At 37.9% G+C, this 21,345-nt stretch overlaps 1 protein-coding gene across 2 annotated transcripts in view; it reads right to left on the reverse strand.

Annotated features, from left to right (window-relative positions):
* The window catches only part of srgap3 (SLIT-ROBO Rho GTPase activating protein 3), a 232,432-nt gene that overhangs the window by 69,912 nt on the left and 141,175 nt on the right, over positions 1-21,345 (reverse strand). For both annotated transcript variants that reach the window (XM_061932646.2, XM_061932645.2), the window contains exons 5-7: positions 18,536-18,721; positions 5,000-5,128; positions 161-382 (exon numbers count right to left, since the gene is read on the reverse strand). In XM_061932646.2, coding sequence (XP_061788630.2) covers positions 161-382; positions 5,000-5,128; positions 18,536-18,721 — 537 coding nt within the window. The remainder of the gene's footprint in view (positions 1-160; positions 383-4,999; positions 5,129-18,535; positions 18,722-21,345) is intronic.

A 21,345-nucleotide genomic window follows, 5' to 3' on the forward strand; every position in this document is an offset into this window, starting at 1 on the left:
ATTTGTCTAATGATTACTAATTGTTAAGAATATCTGTATTACATGTATGCTAGCACCCACATGGTGCCCAGACTCGGTTGTACCCTCATATCTGGGGTAGGCTCCAGCTCCCCCATGGACTGAACAGAATATAAATGAATACGCCATAAAGTCCTCTTACCTCATCCCCCATGTGTGGCAGGTAGTCGAAGCGCATGGGAGGGCAGAACACCTGGTTATGCATATCCATGAGCTTGTGCTTGTCGCTGCGTGAGTCCAGGTTGTCCACCGCGTTCTCAATGACATCCAGTCCCTCATGGCGAGAGGTCTCCAGGTTGTACTCTGCGGATAAGTATGTCCTAAAGGTCCGCGCCAAGCTGGCGTGGTAGCCCAGGTCACAGCACTGCGGGGGTAAAAAACAAAAAAAAAGCTTGTTATTGGAATGACGCCAGTACAGGAAGTCATTATGCAGACATACTTTCTTTATGTTGCATTTAAATCCAAGAATGACGTCTCATTCTGCATTTATGTTCCAAAGTAGGAGTTAGGGTAGTATGACACCAGGGATAATTACAGCGCTTCATCACGCTGAGCGCAGTTAAGTAACCTAATTAAGCAGGAGGAGCTGGAGGGGACTGACAGTCGTGTGAATCACTAAGCAAATGCTTTTTAGCGCTTGTTAGCACAACAAAACTATCTTTACTTTGCTGCAGCCTCAATAAGTCACTCAAATGAAAGAGGATACGTTTATTTTTTTCTAATACGGTAAGCATTCTTATTGAGAACACTCACAGCTGCTTCAGATGGAGTTACGATAAGAAACACATTGATAATAATTTCCTATCTTTTCTGTGTTGTCTTCCGTGTCAGAACAATACCTGGACTCTTGTTAATAATTGATTCAATGCATGCTTATTTTGCACCAACTAAAAATGAAAAAAAAACACATTTTTGTTGTTCAATGAAAATAATTGAAAAAAAACTATTTACAAAAATATTATTTATCTTTGTAAATTAGGTAAAATATATAATATAATTTGCAAAAGCATATCATTATATATACACACATATGTCTGTATCTGTATATTATATTGTCTTTGGGTTTTTTGAAAGGTGCCTTTGAATTAAATGTATTATGAATATTATTATTATTATTAATGTGTATATATATATATATATATATATATATATATATATATATATATATATATATATATATATATATACATACACACACACACACACATATACACATTATCCTTCCATCCATTTTCTACCGCTTGTCCGTCTCGGGGTCGCGGGGGTGCTGGTGCCTATCCCATCTGCATTCGGGCTGAGGGCGGGGTAATACAGTATATACATATAATGTCCAATGTAAAAATGTATACAAGTATAAAAACCCCTGAAAATATAATTTACAAAGAAAATGTATACATTTGTAAATATTATTTTTAGTTTGTGTTCTTATTTCATAGTATTTCATACATAAAACTGATAGAATATAAAACTGCGGATATAAAAACAAGATAAAATAAACTAAAACGTGGAAGTAAAAATATAATCTAAAAAACAGTACACCAGTTTAAATATCATTATTATTACAGTCAAAACAATACATACAAATTACCAATATATATATATATATATATATATATATATATATATATATATATATATATTTTTTTTTTTATTTTTTTATTTTTTTTTTATTATTTTTTTAAATTATTATTTATTATCATAGCAGTCAGTATAACTCATTAACACACATCTTTAATGCCACTTTAAATAACATTACTAAGCATCCCTTGGAATGTACAGCAAACACATTTGCATGTATTGTATCATTGTTACACTTAATCTATACTAATTTGGTACTATTCATAAGGAATCATGTTGAATTGTTGTCAAATGTTCTAGAAGAAGTTTATTTTTCTTCCAAATATGATTCATCCTCCCCACATACAAGCTAATGCTGACAGCACAGAGCAACATGTACAATAAACACTTTATTAAAGGACATTACTGATGCTGAGTGACAGAGAAGATTGTTCTGCTGAGTGAACGTCTGCTTTTGACGTGTGCTGCTGAGCAGTCAAGCCCTTTTCTTTTCGCTGCCCTGCCAAGCAAGATACGCTCTCAATCCCATTCCATGCTGCTTAAAAAGGATTTGGAGTGCTCGGGATGGACTGTTCTAATTCCAGACACTGGATGCATTAAACCATAGTAGACCAAGAAACGGGAATATACACAAAAACAACATCCCAATGTTGCATTACTCTATCAATCAATATTTTAGAATATCAAAATGTGAAATAACTGCCACATATTACTACTTAAGTTAGTAATATGCCTTTAGTTTTTCACATTTTGTGCATTAAGGGGATAAAACCAAACCCAATTAAGTCAACACATGCTATTATCTGAATGAAACATTGACATCATAGCTTTGTGTTATAGGTGACAAAGCTATCTAATAATATTTCTCATTGTTAATGACCTGATTTTGTATTTAGAATATGTTCAGGGCCAATAAAAAACTATTAGTGGGAAGAAAATGGCCCCGGGACCGCACTTTAGACACACGACTCTCATAAATTAAATGCCCTCTGCTGTAATGCCATAGTTAAGACTTAGTGCAGAACTCTTTTAAAAATACCCCGATTATGCCAATGTGACTTTTTAATGATGTTCTGACAAATAAAATGTATCCCTACAGCTTGTTTGTGAGCAACACACCTAAGAAAAATCTGTTAGGTTTATGTCGCGTCGAGGCGAAGGTCGTTTGACTCAGGATGCAAAAAACAAAATGGAAGCAGCCTCTCGGTAAGAACACTCTTTTTAGTCCTTAAGCAAGGTTATAAAGTAGCAAACAAAAGGAGATTGTGCTTAAAAACATACAGGAAAACTAAAGGCTTACTTGTCACAGAAGCAGATAAACAAACGCAAGCTGTTGCATGAAGCGAGCAATGGAACCGCCTCAGCTAACAGGTGGGACAGGTACAAATAAGGAGCATGGTTAACTTAGAAAACAAGTGGGAACACTAATCAATAACTGAAGACAGGTGTGGAGGACAGTGCTCGGAAAGTGATTACGCCACAGCAGGATGACACAAACACAAGGGAAGGAGAAACCAAAATAGTAGCGCAAGAATATAACCGAATACAACATAGGGAGAAATAAAAACACATACAAAACTAGACATGTCCTGAGGTAACAGGCCATGACAGTACCGCCCCCCAAGGGACTGATTCCAGACGTCCCAGAAAACAAAAAGTAGAAGTACAAAGTCAAGGGAGGGTGGAAGGAGGACTTGGCGGTGGGTTGCCAGGCCAAATGTCCCCGAAGCCACCGAGGACGAGTCAGGTGGCTTCGGCGAGTTGAACACCACTGCAGCTGGCGAAGCGGGCGTCCACAGAATGGCGAAGAGGAAAACGTGACCAGCAGTAGCGCACCAGCAGCCGTAAGGATCTACGCCCGGTCCTGGGCATTGTTGCTGATGGCGCGGAGGGCGTCCATGGAACGGCCACACTCCTGACCGACAAGCAGCGTGTGGGCACACGATGGGCGCCTTCGCGGCAGTCGAGGAGGGCAAGCGCCAGACGAGAGCTTACGCAGCAGGCGAGACGGACATTGCGCTGGTTGCTGGGCAGGAGATCTGGCTGGCTGCAGAACTGGAGGCGACGCAGAGGCTGGCTGCAGAGCTGGAGGCGACGCATAAGTTGGCTGCAGAGCTGGAGGGGAGGATGCTGGCATCAGCGGGAGACCCACTTGAGACGAAGCTGGAAGTAGCATCGGAGCCACTAAAGACAAGGCTGGAAGCGGCACCGGACCCACTAGAGACGAGGCCGGAAGCGGCGTGCTGCAGCGAGCTTTCCTTGATCGGGCTTTGAAGCTGGAACGAGCTTGGCTTGGCTAGGCGTCAAAGCTGGAACAAGTTTGGCTTAGGCAGGCGTCAAAGCTGGAACAAGCTTGGCTGCTGGTGTTATTTCCAGCTTAATCAACACCTTCCGGTACCACTCGTCCATCCATGCCGCACTGTAAAGCTCTGTAGAGTCCCCGGTAGATTGGGGGTGGAGCTTAACTGTGTTCTTTAACACTGGAAATGCCCATATTATCCACAGCCTTTGAGGGTAATTGGCAGAAAGTGCTGGAAATAAGAAGTCCGAATTGAGCGTGTCAGCGTGCTCCACACGCGTCTTAGTAAGTGCGCCCTTGCACGTGACTCAGATGACAGGTACTTGTCCAACATACCGTACTCTGAGACAGTGAAGCAGCCATCCAAGTCTGATGGGAAGAAAAAGTAGCAAACAAAAGGAGGTTCTGCCGCTAGGAAAAGCGCACGGGAAAACTAAAGGCTTACTTATCACAGAAGCAGATAAACAAAAGCAAGCTGTCGCATGAAGCGAGCAATGGAACCGCCTCAGCTAACAGGCGAGACAGGTACAAATAAGGAGCACGGTTAAGTTAGAAAACAAGTGGGAACACTAAGCAAAAACTGAAGACAATTGTGGGGGACAGCGTTCGGAAAGTGATTACGTCACAGGAGGATGACACAAACGCAAGGAAAGGAGAAACCAAAATAGGAGCACAAGAATATAACCGAATACAACATAGGGAGAAATAATAACTAAAATGCAAAACTAGACATGTCCTAAAGTAACAGGCCATGACAGTTATAGTTAGAAAAACATCCTTCATCATAAACAGAATACTCTCCTGAGCTAAAAAAAAAATAAAAGCAGGCTTCACTGCACATCTTGAAAAAATAGTCTGAAGCTCTTGTCTCCCTGTGACCCCGAAAGGGACAAGCGGTAGAAAAATGTATAAATTGGAAAAGTAGAGTGTTATTTTAGCAATACATGTATTATTGTTGTAGTTAGCAGTGGTGTAATGCATCACACAAAAGAGGAAAACAAAGTACCGGTATCTAAATGAACATCAACTGTTGCAATAATACTTCTAGATTGCGATAGCGTAGAAAGTCAAATCCACAACTAGAGTTTAGAAAGATATACTTACATCGATCATATCAGAGACATCGTGGATGTAATATTTGGCCACCACCGCATTTGTTGCTGCTAGGTTCAACAGATAGTCGTTGCGGGCTTTGGTGCACTTCAGCTTATTCTCGGAGTACTTTGCTTGCCTCTGCAGAGAAGAACAGACAGCAGGTAAAATGTGTGTGTGTGTGTGTGTGTGTGTGTGTGTGTGTGTGTGTGTGTGTGTGTGTGTGTGTGTGTGTGTGTGTGTGTTCAGGCAGCTGCAGTTTTGGGAACATCACAGAAGTAGAGATGGCAACAGGAAGTTTGGAAAGACTCCAGGAGGAAAAGCTACCTCCATAGAGTCTTGTGTTGTGCGGCGCAGACAGGCTTGTGTTTACCTCGAGACATAAACATTTCTCAACACTTGGGTTTCAGACAGAATCCCGACAAAGATTGCGCAACTCCCGTCATAAACACTCACCGTTACCAAAACATATTTAATAACAGAGCGGCATCAACAATTCTGTGTGGGTGTGCATGGAATCGGCTCTGACCTACATCTTCCTTTTTTTTTAAATGTTTTTATTTTGTCCTGTCCAGCTATTCAGGTAAATCATATTGTTGATGTAGATGCCCATATCGGCTGTGCAGATTTACTTTACAAAAGAGAAGTGTGGGATACTTCTCTTGTTGCCTTATTTGTATTTGACTTTATTAAATGGATTTATATTATTATTTGGAGGAGCAGGAAGGGAGAAAAAGAGAAAAAAAGGAAGACAGAGGGGGAAATTGCGGGTAAAAGAGGGGGATAAGTCAGCGAGACAACAACAACAACACAACAATAACAACAACGACGACGACAACAGAACAGCATCAGCGAATAGGATATGTACAAATATGATGGCAAAAGTGATAGCAAAGAAGCAGTAAATGAAATATTGATAATACAGAAATGACAATGAGCATTATTACACTACAAATGGAGCAATACAAATACCAATAGAAATATCACTATTGATAATGAATAATAATAATAATTACGTCTATTAACAACAATAAAATTATTTCAAATGCAACAATACATAAACGTAATAATAACTTGAAATACAAAAGAAAGCAGATACATGGAGGGAAGAAGGAGAAGCGAACTGTATTAACTTTGTAGATTGTTATAGTAACAATAGGTTAAGTTTTGTCAGTGTGCCGTGTGTTACCCAATTTCCCCTAGGGCAACAACTTACCTCCTCTTCCGATCGTGCCAATAGACAGGAAGTGGTTCATGCCTGGGCTTGAATCAATGTGTTCATAAACTCGCTATACAGTACATGCCGTGTTTTAAGTTTTAGGTAGGCCTGAGCATAGTATGATGGTCTAGTCTAGTGTGAGAAAGCCCTAAAAACTACAAATTACAGCACTTTATTACGTTTGGCTGATTGATCTTTTTGGACAGTGTGCACATCATAACACATACATTTGCTGTGACACAAATATGCACATCGTGTTGGTTCTCATTAGGCCTATTTCCACCGCAGGAGCCTTTACAGGAACTTGCTCATAAAGTACCACCCTGGGTTTCCAACTAAAACTACCTGGGTAGATTTAGTTACTCAGTAACTATTTTTAGTTCCTAGTAGTGAGGTAGGACTTTCCAGAGTTCCCAGAAACTGTGCTGTCAAACGCTGATTGGTTGAATACAGTTGGGCCCTTAAAACGTTGTATTCAAATTTTCAGCCGCCATTAGAGTATCTGAGGACAACTTGTGTATTTCCTTTTTCTCGTGTATTTCTATTCCAACATACAATGGAGAGAAAGAAGAATGAAAGGAACTTTCGACTTGCAGGATCTTTTGTGTGGCATTGGACGGCGTGGCGCAGTGGAAGAGTGGCCGTGCGCGACCCGAGGGTCCCTGGTTCAATCCCCACCTAGGACCAACCTCGTCATGTCCGTTGTGTCCTGAGCAAGACACTTCACCCTTGCTCCTGATGGGTGCTGGTTAGCGCCTTGCATGGCAGCTCCCTCCATCAGTGTGTGAATGGGTAAATGTGGAAGTAGTGTCAAAGCGCTTTGAGTACCTTGAAGGTAGAAAAGCGCTATACAAGTACAACCCACTTATCATTTATTTATATTTGTGCTGAAGAACACTGATTAGTGGATCTGTCTTGTAATGTTTTTACTCAGTTGTAGTCTTTAAACTAGTATGCAGTTTCATGTTTATTATTTTTTACAAACTTCACTTCAATACACAAAATTAAGAGAAGTGGACAGACTCTTTTTAACGTGTTCACAGAGGGTTATTTAGTATTCTGCCTGACTTCGAAGCGGCGAGGCGAGCAGCTCACTGGGACTCCGACCTCGTAGAGAAGTGTGAAATTAAAGACAAGTTGAATAAAGATAAATCACGTAAAAAAATCTTCATTTACTTTTTTAAAGGCTGTAAATGTAGTCTGATATGCCATTTGTGTAGTTATTAGTCTCAACTCGACTGAACTGGAGGCTAATGCTAACAGGCCAACGCTAAATCTGATGCTTTTATGTGAAACACTAACATTCGCAATTTATACATATCTTTTTTTTTGCTATTTACAGCTCACAGGGGACGACTTTCTGACTGTTGGACACTCTAGACTGGGGGTCAGCAAACCGCGGCTCTCGAGCCGCATTTTTTTAAAAAGGATTGAAAATGGAAAAAAATGGGGGGAACATTTTTTTTTGTTTTAGTATATTTTTTGTTTGAGGACAAACATGTATATTTGAGCTCATTTAATTTCCTTTACTTGTATCCTATTTGTATATAACTTAGTTTTGCATGTCTCATGACACATTACCTGTATGCAATATTGGCTGCATTTCAGTTTGTGTGCCATGTTGTTCCAGACCACAGACAGCCTGTTTCCATTAACTTGGACACACACATCTATACTTTTGGCCGTTAAAAGCCAGTCATTCCCAGGTGTTATCTCACCTTCTAAGTAGCCTCTGATTTACTAATGATTTCTAATGTTGTGAAAATGTGTAGAATAGATATTACATTTCAACATTTCTGTCAACGAAGATTTGCTTACTGTCATGTCTTGGTGATCATGTTTAGTTTGGCTATGTTCTGTTTGTTTTTTGCACTCTGTCAGTCTGTTTTTTCACTCCCTGTTTTGTTTCCATGACTACCAATCAGTTCACCTGTCCTCACGACTCACGCACCTGATTCATTTGAACTCACGCACCTGTTTTCAATCACCCCATGACTATTTAAGCCTTTCATTTTCTGTTGGTCGGCCTGGCGACATCACATTCATGCTGCTCTTTGCTTCCGCAAGTAAGTTGTGTTTATTTATGCCACAGTTAGTGTCTTTTGTTTTGCCATGTTCATAGTTATGCATTGTCCAAGTTTTTGTTAAGTTTAGTGCCTCCACTGTGAGTGCCTTTTGTTTGTTCTTTTTTTGAGTGTTAAAATTAAATCATGTATTTAACTTCACGCCATGTCTGGTCCAAATCATTTGCACCATGGGAAAACAAACTACGCCATAGTCCAAGTCCTGACAGAAACAGACTGACAGAGTGCAAAAACCAAACAGAACATAGCCAAACTAAACATGATCACCAAGACATGACACTTACACATTCATTTTGATAATAGGCTATTATAGCTAATATAAACACTTACGTCATGTGTTGCCTTTATTATAAGACTTATATACGACTTTTAATTTTTTGCGGCTCCAGACAGATTTGTTTTTTGTATCCATTTGGTCCAATATGGCTCTTTCATCGTTTTGGGTTGCCGACACCTGCTGTAGACAAAAGCCGAGATGACTTTTTATGTAAAATCGGGTACACTTTGTTTTTTAATCATATCAATTTGAATATTATTGCTTTGTATTTTTATTTACTTACACTTCAATAAAGGAAATATGACTTAATATTGTCTGTTTATTTACATGGTATCAGTGTAGAAGTATACACCACCATTCATCTATTTGTCATCAGCCTAATTTGTATAAACTACCTTAACTGTGAAATGCGGTGGAAACACAAACCACTCACTTCTACCGAAAACTTTAGTTCTAGAAAGTAAAGGTTCCAGGAACTTCAAGTTCCTGAACTTGTGGTAGAAAAAGCCTCTTCTCTGCTGTTCCTCATTTAACAGTTTCCGGAGGTTGAGACAACAATAGCTTGGAGATGGGCGAGAAAGGTCCCTGCCAAGCAGTTTTATGAATAGTGTTACATTTCCAAGCACCCGTCATACCATATCAATCAGAAACATCTTTTGATTTCCTGAAATATGGAGAGAGTTTTCACTTGCATGAGGAAAAGCCAGAGGAAGATCCACGGTTTGGAATGTTGAACATGTGCAGCAGAGAGCAGTCATTTCAGCTGAGTTCTGACAGCTATTATTGTATTTGATTGCCAATGTACAGCTAATACCTCTCTCTTAAATCAGAATGTTTTACCTCTGCCAGGGAAAGGGTGCCTTTCACATTTGAACCGATATGATATCATTTCCCGGTACCTCAATCAATCGTCAACGGTACAAATGTCCTTGTACTTTGGTGTGTGTTAATAAACTTAAATGGTATTTTTTTAATTTGAACAATTTAAAATTAGATTATGATAACTGTACTGTACAGTTATATGTTGTTTTTGTTATTACATTTATGAGTCTCATTTGCAAGTATGGCAGCATAGCATAGATTATGATGTATTGTGTTTGTGGTTCACTTACCACGTTCTCAGTGCATTGCGGATTTAGAAATTGAAAATAGGTATTTTTCGAAACATGTATTTTAACTAGGGCTGTCAAACTAATACAGTATTTAATCCTGATTAATCACCGAAAATGTCTTTGGAGCCCTACTATTTTAGACATGGCACATTTCTATATTTTAGACATTCCACAACGAGGTCTGACGTCTGCATATACAGATACAGTATCTATATGTACATATAATACGAAAGTAGAGGCAAAAAGGGATGATCGCGCATCATAGTACAGATTTTCTAACAGGCCAGTCCACGATCTTTAAAATCACTACTTCTGGTTCAATTTTGGTTTGCTTTTCAGGTTCAGTTTCTGTGTATATGTACGTAGATATTTCTGTGTAAGTCTTTGAACTTTTTCTATCCATGAAAGAGTGAATACAAATATTTGCAATGTCCCTGTAAAGTCTGAGGAGAAACATTTAGGTATAACCAATCAAAAAATAAAAATGTAATTAAAACAATAATTCCCAGAAAACAAAGAATCCCAAAGTAAGATGAACTTATGCAGGTAAGAAAAAGATTGTGGACAATATTATAGATTAAAATTGTTTGTGGTTTTAAAGTAAGTTTATTTCACCTTGGCTGGTAATGCAAGAAAGAAATATAATGTTTGTATTTTTCAAATTGTGTCTTTGTTTACCATTATTGTTTTGTTTGGATTAAAATGTACTGTAAAACATGATCTAATAAAATAGTTAGTGCATTAATGAAATGTTGTGTAAGATTAGTTTTGGGAGTAATGATGTACAGTGCGACAAACTAGAAATACGATTTGTTTTGGCAATGCTTTGTGCAATTTTTTAAATTCACAAAGTGGTGGATGAAATTTAAAATGTGTTTCTCATAATTAAGCAAGTTGCTTTGTGCAGCCATAATATCTACAACCCACCAAATACTTTTCTGCATGCAGCCATCATAATACAACTATTTGATTGTGTGTCAAATAAATCGGTTCTTCCATATTGGAATGTGATGTTATGTGTGTACTTCATCTTCCAATAAGATAAATCTGCTTGTGAAAGTCTGATAATTAAACAGGAAGCGTCTACATTTGAAAGTTGCATATAATGGAACTTCAGTCCTAATTTATCAAATATTTTTGGCGGTATGCAGTACCAAAAGGAATCACACTTTTTAATCCATGACTTCCACCAGTTCAATTTCAGGGAACCTTTTAAACTAGTGATTCTCAAGTTGTGGTACATGTATCACTCGTGGGGCAAGGGCTTCATCTAGTGGTATGCCAAAGAATAACTTTATTATTATTAAGTAATAATTACTAATCATATTCAAACACAGTGTTACTGTTCGAAATGTGTGTAGTGTTACAGTGGTAGAAACATTAAATGTACTTGCTAAATAAAACCTCTGCCTTGTTTTTAATGAATACTTAGGCCTACAACGCTACTGTATTTTAATGTTAGTCATTATGATGGTACTTGGTGAGCAAAGTTCTTTCTGAGGTGGTACTTGGTGAAATAAGTTTAAGAACCATTGATTTAAATAATCAAAATCTATAACTATTAGTCCTCCATCTTTAAATTATTTCTCCATGTTGCCCTTTTCTCATACACTGAGTCTTATTTCTCCAAATGAAATTAAAGTTGAGTTGGTTTATGTTTTTATTCTCCTTGTCGGTATGGAGTGAGCATAAGCAGGATAAATACATCTAGATAAACTTTCCATTTTGGTTAAGTAAATACATCCAAGTATTGACAACTCTCTCTGTTGCTTGCAAAAATGTAACTTAGTTTGGCATATTTTCTATGTTTGTGTTCTGGGAGTTAATTAGTTTAATTAGGTTTTTTTGATAGATTCATACCTAAATATTTTACGTCAGACTTTACAGGAACATTGAACAGATTTTGTTCACACATTTATTGGTAGGAAACAATTCACATTTTTTGGGCAGCACGGTGGTAGAGGGGTTAGTGCGTCTGCCTCACAATACGAAGGTCCTGGGTTCAATCCTGCGCTCGGGATCTTTCTGTGTGGAGTTTGCATGTTCTCCCTGTGACTGCGTGGGTTCCCTCCGGGTACTCCAGCTTCCTCCCACCTCCAAAGACATGCAACTGGAGATAAGTTGATTGGCAACACTAAATTGGCCCTAGTGTGTGAATGTGAGTGTGAATGTTGTCTGCCTATCTGTGTTGGCCCTGTGATGAGGTGGCGACTTGTCCAGTGTGTACCCCACCTTCCGCCCGCTTGTAGCTGAGATAGGCTCCAGCGCCCCCCGCGACCCCGAAGGGAATAAGCGGTAGGAAATGGATGGATGGATGCATGGAATTCACATTTTAAAGGTCTAGGCAAAGTCCTGATACATTAAAGCAGGGGTCACCAACCCTTTTGAAACCAAGAGCTACTTCTTAGGTACTGATTAATGCGAAGGGCTACCAGTTTCCATCCATCCATTTTCTACCGCTTATTCCCTTTGGGGTCGCGGGGGGCGCTGGAGCCTATCTCAGCTACAATCGGGCGGAAGGCGGGGTACACCCTAGACAAGTCGCCACCTCATCGCAGGGGCTACCAGTTTGATACACACTTAAATAAATTGCCAGAAATAGCCAATTTGCTCAATTTACCTTTAACTCGGTTATTATTAATAATTAATGATATTTATCTTTGTGGAAACACTGATCATCTTAATGATTTCTCACAATAAATATATATAGAAACAGATAAATATCAATATGCAACACCTTATTTTTATATTTTCTCTAAGTGCACAATTTTCAAATTGAACATTTTCAAATGATCACTTCTAAAACAGTCTTGTGAAATATCCCATTTTAACTAGCTAGCCACTAAAATTTTTTAACAAATCATGAATTACTTTGCACCATGTTTGTACAAATAAAAACTCATGTAAAATACAAAAGTCAACTCTCAAATTTTTAAATAAATCATGTCACACTTTGAACTGGACACCAAATCTGTTATCTGTTTCTTTGTCAGTTAGTGAATGCCAAGTCTTTAAAATATTTTCTTGGATTTTCAAATTCTATTTGAGTTTTGTCTCTCTTAGAATTAAAAATGTCGAGCAAAGCGAGACCAGCTTGCTAGTAAATAAATAACATTTAAAAAATAGAGGCAGCTCACTGGTAAGTGCTGCTATTTGAGCTATTTTTAGAACAGGCCAGCGGGCTACTCATCTGGTCCTTACGGGCTACCTGGTGCCCACGGGCACCGCGTTGGTGACCCCTGCATTAAAGAATCCTTGAATGTTTTCAAAAGCCGTTGGAATTTGTTCTTCATTTTTTAGGAAAATGTTGTGCCTGAGACAAGTAAGAAAACTATTAATATTATCATAAAGTCCTCTAATTATCTCCCGAAACTTAATACCAAATCCAGTGTGTTCCAGCAATAGAAAAAGAAAGTCATGTTCCAGTGAGTCAAGTGTTTTATAAAAGTCCAAGAAGAGCAGAATAACATCATGTGTAATTAAATCCTTGTATTCAATAATGTCCATGACAGTCTTATGTTGTTATGAATGGAGCGTCCTTTGAGGAATCCTGATTGTTTAAAAAGGGGATATAAATACTACGGTACCGTGTACCTGCGACACTGGCTAACATGTAAAGAAAAGACTTAATACACGACACAAAGTTCCAAGACTTCCACAGAAATATCTACACACATATCAACAGAAACTGAAACTGAAAAGGAAACCAAAATTGATGTGTTTTCATATTCCGACACCGGAACCGGAATTAGTGGTTTTAAAGACAGGACCATGGACTGGCCTGTAAGAAAAATCTGTATGAAGTTGCACGATCCAATCTCTTTTTGACTCCTCTTTCATATATGTGCATATAAATATATGTACAAAGTCAGACTTCGTTGTGCCATGTCTAAAATATATATATATATATATATATATATATATATATATATATATATATATATATATATATATATATATATATATGTATATACAGTTGTGCTCATAAGTTTACATACCCTGGGAGAATTTATGATTACTTGGCCATTCCTCAGAGGATATGAATGATAACACAAAAACCTTTCTTCCACTGATGCTTAATGGTTGTGTGAAGCTATTTATTGGCAAACAACTGTGTTTACTCTTTTTAAATCAAAATGACAAAAGAGAGTACCCAAATGACCCTGATCAAAAGTTTACATACCCCAGTGACTTTGATCTGATAGCATGCACAAAGTTGACACAAACAGGTTTGAATGGCTAATCAAGGTTCCAATCCTCACCTGTGACCTGTTTGTTTGTAATTAATGTGTGTGTATAAAAGGTCAGTGAGTTTCTGGGCTTCTGACAGACCATTGCATCTTTCATCCAGTGCTGCACAGATGTTTCTGGATTCTGAGTCATGGGGAAGGCAACATAATTGTCAAAGGATCTATGAGAAAAGATAATTGAACTGCATAAAACAGTAAAGAGGTATAAAAAGATATCTACGGAATTGGGAATGCCAATCAGCAGTGTTCAAACGCTGATTAAGAAGTGGAAAATTAGGGATTCAGGTAGACCAGCAAAGATTTCAGCCACAACTGCCTAACTTCAGCTGAAATACAGGACTATCTGAAAAATTGTGGTGTGGCTGTTTCAAGATGCACAATAAGGAGGCACTTGAAGAAAAATGGGAAGCATGGTCAAGTCGCCAGAAGAATGCCATCACTCCAAATTACTGTGTTCCAGAAGTTTTGAGGCTTGTCTCTGTGCTGTTTGGCGTAATGTAAGCAGGATACTTTGTGACATTTGCGCAAAAATGTCTTTCTTCTGGCGACTCGACAATGCATCCCATTTTTCTTCAAGTGCCTCCTTATTGTGCATCTTGAAACAGCCACACCACAATTTTTCAGAGAGTCCTGTATTTCAGCTGAAGTTATTTGTGGATTTTGCTTTGCATCTCAAACAATTTTCCTGGCAGTTGTGGCTGAAATCTTTGCTGGTCTACCTGAATCCCTCATTTTCCACTTCTTAATCAGCATTTGAACACTGCTGATTGGCATTCTCAATTCCTTGGATATCTTTGGTAAACTTTAAATGTGCTTTATAAATAAAGTTGATTTGATTTGATTTGACTTTTTATACCCCTTTCCTGTTTTATGCAGTTCAATTACCTTTTTTCGCAGATCCTTTGACAATGATTTTGCCTTCCCCATGACTCAGAATCCAGAAACATCTGTACAGCACTGGATGAAAGATGCAATGGTCTGTCAGAAGCCCAGAAACTCACTGACTTTTTATACACACACATAAATTACAAACAAACAGGTTTGGAACCTTGATTAGCCATTTAAACCTGTTTGTGTCAACTTTTGTGCATGTTATCAGATCAAAGTCACTGGGGTATGTAAACTTTTGATCAGGGTCATTTGGGTACTTTCTTTTGTCATTTTGATTTAAAAAGAGTAAACACAGTTGTTTGCCGATAAATAGCTTCACACAACCATTAAGCATGAGTGGAAGAAAGGTTTTTGTGTTATCATTCATATTCTCTGAAGAATGGCCAAGAAATCATAAATTCTCCCAGGGTATGTAAACTTATGAGCATTACTGTATGTATGTATATATATATATATATATATATATATATATATATATATATATATATATATATATATATATATATATATACATACACATATATATTTTTTTATCGATTTTTTATTTTTTTTAACCGATTAGAATTGTTACGAATAAGAATCACTATTTATTTGAAAATCTTTTTTGACGAACTTCTCGGTTTATGTCCACGTCATTTTACTACAGTATACAGGTGAGAGACATGATTTACAATCTAGAATTAACTTTCACAAGCTCCAAGGCGTGAAAGCAGCCCACCAGCTCATGATGCCAATACAGCAGCATAAGGAAGCGCCGCTAAATGAAGGTCCTTAACGTTAACGCTTAAAATAACACTATCGCATAATACTTTAATATTCAAGTCATAAAATGTAAATGGAGTATTGTTGACGCTTTTTGGATGGTTATTTATTGGGGTTTATCGTCGGAATAGACGCAAGGACGCAATGTTCCCATTGGCATACTTGCCAACCCTCACGGATTTTCCGGGAGACTCCCGAAATTCAGCGCCTCTCCCGAAATCCTCCCGGGACAAATTTTCTCCCGAAAATCTCCCGAAATTCAGGCGGAGCTGGAGGCCACACCCCCTCCAGCTCCATGCGGACCTGAGTGACGTGTCGACAGCGGCCAGCCTGTTCTCACGTCCACTTTCCCACAATATAAACAGCGTGCCTGCCCAATCACGTTATAACTGTAGAATGATCGAGGGCGAGTTCTTGGTTTCTTATGTGGGTTTATTGTTAGGCAGTTTCATTAACATCCTCCCAGCGCGGTAACAACACAGCAGTCACATTTTCGTCTACCGTAAAGCAGTTCCTCTGCCGTAAACAGCAATGTTGTGACACTCTTAAACAGGACAATACTGCCATCTACTGTACATGCATATGTGACAATAACATCTCGGGCTTTTAGAGAGTGCAGTGCACAACTGCTATACTATATCAGTGTTTCCCACACATTCATTTATTTGTGGCGGCCCGCCACGAAAGAATTACGTCCGCCACAAATGGATGTTTCGGCTTTTGACTCGCTCGACTGCTCATAAAAGCAATGGGACTCTGTCTGTGAATGTACCTTGTAGTTACAACTCCGGTGCAGTAGGTGGCGGTAGCCTACTATGCATTGTAACTCCGCCAATAGCACTTAATTCACCTGGTGGGCCAGAAGAAGAAGAAGAAGAAGAAGAAGAAGAAGAAGAAGACGGAGTAAAAGAACGGACCGACCGGATCAAAATACGAGGGTAATATAGGTTGTAGGTAGATAAATTATAGCTGCATCGCTCGCGGCTCGTCATATATTTAACGTTAATCCGCGATTTCACCGAGCGTTTCACTGACGGTAAGCAGCCTGACGCTGCTTCATTAACACCGTCGCTGTTTGACTCGGGCAGACGCACGTAGTAACAGTCACGTGTTACATTACCGACAAGCTAACGTGTCCAGGTTATAACCCTGTTGTCAATAAACACACGTGGAGACGGTGCTTCAGGTACTGCATTAATAATGAAGCTAAATTGTCCACTGTCCACTGCAGCATGTGAATGCAATGAAAAGAATACAATCTGAGCCAACCAGCTGTTAAAATGTTGTCCAGGTTAATGTTTTGGCCATTAAAGGCCCTTCATTTCAAGATGTCAACTGTGATCGGGCTTTAAACAGGTGGCTGACCTGTTCAGATGGGTGTAACTCAGGGGTGCTCACACTTTTTCTGCAGGCGAGCTACTTTTCAATTGATCAAGTCGTGGGGCTCTACCTCATTCATATATATAATTTATATTTACTTATTTATGAAATATATGTTTTTGTTAACAAGTTAAAGGTGTTTAATGATAATGCAAGCATGTTTAACACATATAGTTAATATTGTTAATAAATTAAAGGTGTTTAATGATAATACAAGTATGTTTAATACTTATAGTTAATATTATTAACAAGTTAAAGGTGTTTAAAGATAATACAAGCATGTTTAACACATATTGTTAACAAATTAAAGGTGTTTAATGATAATACAAGTATGTTTAATACATATAGTTAATATTGTTAACAAGTTAAAGGTGTTTAATGACAATACAAGCATGTTTAACACATATAGTTAATATTGTTAACAAGTTAAAGGTGTTTAAAGATAATACAAGCATGTTTAACACATATAGATTCCTTTCTTTCATGAAGACAAGAATATAAGTTGGTGTATTACCTGATTCTGATGACTTGCATTGATTGGAATCAGACAGTGGTGCTGATAAGGTCCGCATTTTCGAATGGAGGAGAAAAAAAGTCCTCCTTTCTGTCCAATACCACATGAAAGTGGTTGGTTTTTGGCATCTTATTTGTCCAGCTTCTGTACTCCTCTGTATACACTTTACAAGAAATACATTGTCGGCAAACTCCGTAGCTTGCTAGCTTGTGCACGCCAGCTTTCTGAGACTGCTATTTTGTTAGCGCAACTGTGCAGTCGGTCTTTGGAGTTTTGACGACAGGTACGGCGCCAGAGTCTGTTGAAATAAAGTGTTTCTCGCCTTCCTGTCGGTAATTTTAATGAGCTAAATATGTACATAAAGTGTTGTACTTATATTCCAACTGTCACACAGCCGCTGCCGCCGTCACCCCCCGCCCCCCGACCACACCACCACAAATAGATGCCTGTCCTGTGGGAAACACTGTATATATATATATATATATATATATATATATATATATATATATATATATATATATATATATATATATATATATATATATAATAAAACAATGAGTATATATATATATATATATATATATATATATATATATATGGGCTTTGTACCGAGGATGTCGTTGTGGCTTGTGCAGCTTTTGAGACACTTGTGATTTAGGGCTATATAAATAAACATTGATTGATTGATTGATATATATTAAATACTTGAGTATTTCTTGTATATTTATATATATATATATATATATATATATATATATATTAAATACTTGAGTATTTCTTATATATATATATATATATATATATATATATATATATATAAAGATATATATATATATATATATATATATATATATATATATATATATGAAATACTTGACTTGGTGAATTCTAGCTGTAAATATACTCCTCCCCTCTTAACCACGACCCCAACCACACCCCCATTTTACAGTTTGTATACACTATTTAGCACGAGATATTTGGGATCTAATTAGATCAGGCCCTTAACTGTATATCGGTTTAATCTGATCATCATTTTGTATGATTGTAAATAACACACACCTTCTCTTTCATCTTCTCAATCTTTCTGACAGTGCTACGCCTGGGCTGGCGGTCCTCGTGGCGCAGGAGGTTGACGTTGAGATCTCCTGACTTGCTGAACTGCTTCTCCTCTTGTTTCTCAGCATCCTTCAGCTTACTCTCGGCGCTGATGCTCTCTGTGTGGTACATGTGGTACGTCTTCATCACCTGCAGGGAGAACAATGCGATCACTCGGCGTGTCACAGAACATACATTGTCATCTTCATCGTCATATGAGATATGATTTTGTAGAGGGAGCGAGTAGATGAAAGGTACCATATTTGAAATGGTGCAAGAGATGAAAAAAATCTATGTACAGTACAAGCCAAAAGTGTCTTTCTCATTCAATGTGTTTTCTTTATTTTCATGACTTTTACATTGTAGATTGTCACTAAAGGCATCAAAACTATGAATGAACACATGTGGAGGTGTGTACTTAACAAAAAAAGGTGAACTAACTGAAAAAATGTTTTATATTCTAGTTTCTTCAAAATAGCCACCCTTTGCTCTGATTACTGTTTTGCACACTCTTGGCATTCTCTTGATGTTGGTAGCAGGGGTACTGCAAAGGGTTCTGGGTATTTGTTCTGTTGTGTTTATATTGTGTTACGGTACGGATGTTCTCCCGAAATGTGTTTGTCATTCTTGTTTGGTGTGGGTTCACAGTGTGGCGTATATTTCTAACAGTGTTACAGTTGTTTATATGGCCACCCTCAGTGTAACGTGTATCACTGTTGATCAAGTGTGCGTTGCATTCACGTGTGTGTGCGTACAGAAGCCGCACATATCTTGTAACTGGGCCGGCACGTTGTTAGAATAGATGAAAAGCGGACGTGACGACAGCTCGTAGAGGACGTTAAAGGCAGTGCCTTTAAGGCACGCCCCCAAGACTGTGGTCCGGGTGGACTACGAGATATAATGACTGATGAACACCCTCGTTCGATAATGAAGGTTGCCTCAGCTCAAAGCCTGAGCCCCGACATTAATGAACTAGCATCCAAGAAAAGATGCCAGATTAGATCAGTGTGTTGCAAACTGAGCAGTTTAAAGTCCTGAATTGTTGGTTTATTCATTGTTATTTTATTTTCAAATGTATTAGCTTGTGGAAGAAGTTAATATTGATATTTACCTCAGTAGGCTGCAAATAGAAAAGAGGCATTACAGTTTTATTTAAATTGTATTTGATATGCCAATGATATTTTTTAATTATTATCATTATTATTTGAAACTCGATTTTGCATGTCACTATAAAGTTATATACGCCTTACTTGTTCAATATTTAATGCAAAACTTGTTTGGGTCCCTATTAAAAGGTAATTTGTTCAACCTTGGCCCGCGGCTTTGTTCAGTTTTAAATTTTGGCCCACTCTGTATTTGAGTTTGACACCCCTGCTCTACACCTAACATCCACTGTAATGATACCACGTACAATAGCGTATCTAGTCGATGCTACTATGATTACATCGACATTTTTTAACATCACAAAATCTTCTTTCGTTTTTTTTTTAATTTATATTATGTTTATAAACTCAGGAAATATGTCCCTGGACACATGAAGACTTTGAATATGACCAATGTATGATCCTGTAACTACCTGGTATCGGATTGATACCCAAATTTGTGGTATCATCCAAAACTAACGTAAAGTATCAAACAACAGAAGAATAAGTGATTATTAAATTTTAACAGAAGTGTAGATAGAACAGAAAATGGATGGATGGATGGATGAACAAGTAGATTAATAATAAATTTTCTACTACTTGTCCTTAATAATGTTGACACAATAATAGAATTATAAATCATACAATATGTTACTGCATACGTCAGCAGACTAATTAGGAGCCTTTGTTTGTTTACTTACTACTAAAACAAAAGTTGTCTTGTATGTTCACTATTTTATTTAAGGACTAAATTGTAATATTAAACATGTGTTTAATGTACCCTAAGCTGCCAGAGCTGCCAGATCATAATAACAGTAGTAATAACAATAGTTTAGTAATAACAGGCCGAAACTTGATGGGCTGGTCAGCGGCTTTTTGGTAGAAATCAGACCGACATGAACGTATATTTGGCAGCACTCTAGAGAGAGACAGCGACACTACTGTTCTCGACTGGAATGTTTCATTTAGGTTTGAGTGGGAAATTTGACATTTACATTTTAATCACGATTGAAATTGTGACTGATCAGAAAACCAATTTTCAACAAATATTCTTCATTTTTTAGGCATACTATTACTTTACTCTCATAGCATTACAACATTTTCTCGTAATTAAAGTTTTTCTTATATATTTCTATGCCATGTAAGTTGTTGACTTGATAGTACAATAGTGTAATTTATGTAGTATAATAGTATAATACAAAAGTGTACTGCTCCTCTGCTGCAGTCAGAAGGCAGTTTAAAAGGAGTCCAGTCAGATTTACAGTGGCTTCTTTGTTGCCTGCCAGTGATAAAACGAACAAAACGAGCCTCTGAGAGATGTCATCTTCCAAAGTCATTCCAAATGCTGCCTCGCTCTTTCACGGTGGCCTGGTGGATCAATCAGAGCAAAGATGTGGCAGCAACACACATGTACACACATGGAATCTCTCAACTCAATACAGGAAGTCATAATTCAAATCCCACTCCTCAATGTGCTTTAGGTATCATCATTGTGTTTTTTTCCCTTACGCAGTATTATTTAAACCAGACAATGTACGGCCCACGGGCTACTTGTGGCCCTGAGCTTCAACATTGGAACTATTTAACTGGCCTCAACGAAATTGACAAGATCTTGGGTTTAGGGGAACCTGC

The sequence above is a fragment of the Nerophis lumbriciformis genome, linkage group LG38, assembly GCF_033978685.3.
Source record: "Nerophis lumbriciformis linkage group LG38, RoL_Nlum_v2.1, whole genome shotgun sequence".
In the NCBI taxonomy this organism is placed as follows: Eukaryota; Metazoa; Chordata; class Actinopteri; order Syngnathiformes; family Syngnathidae; genus Nerophis; species Nerophis lumbriciformis.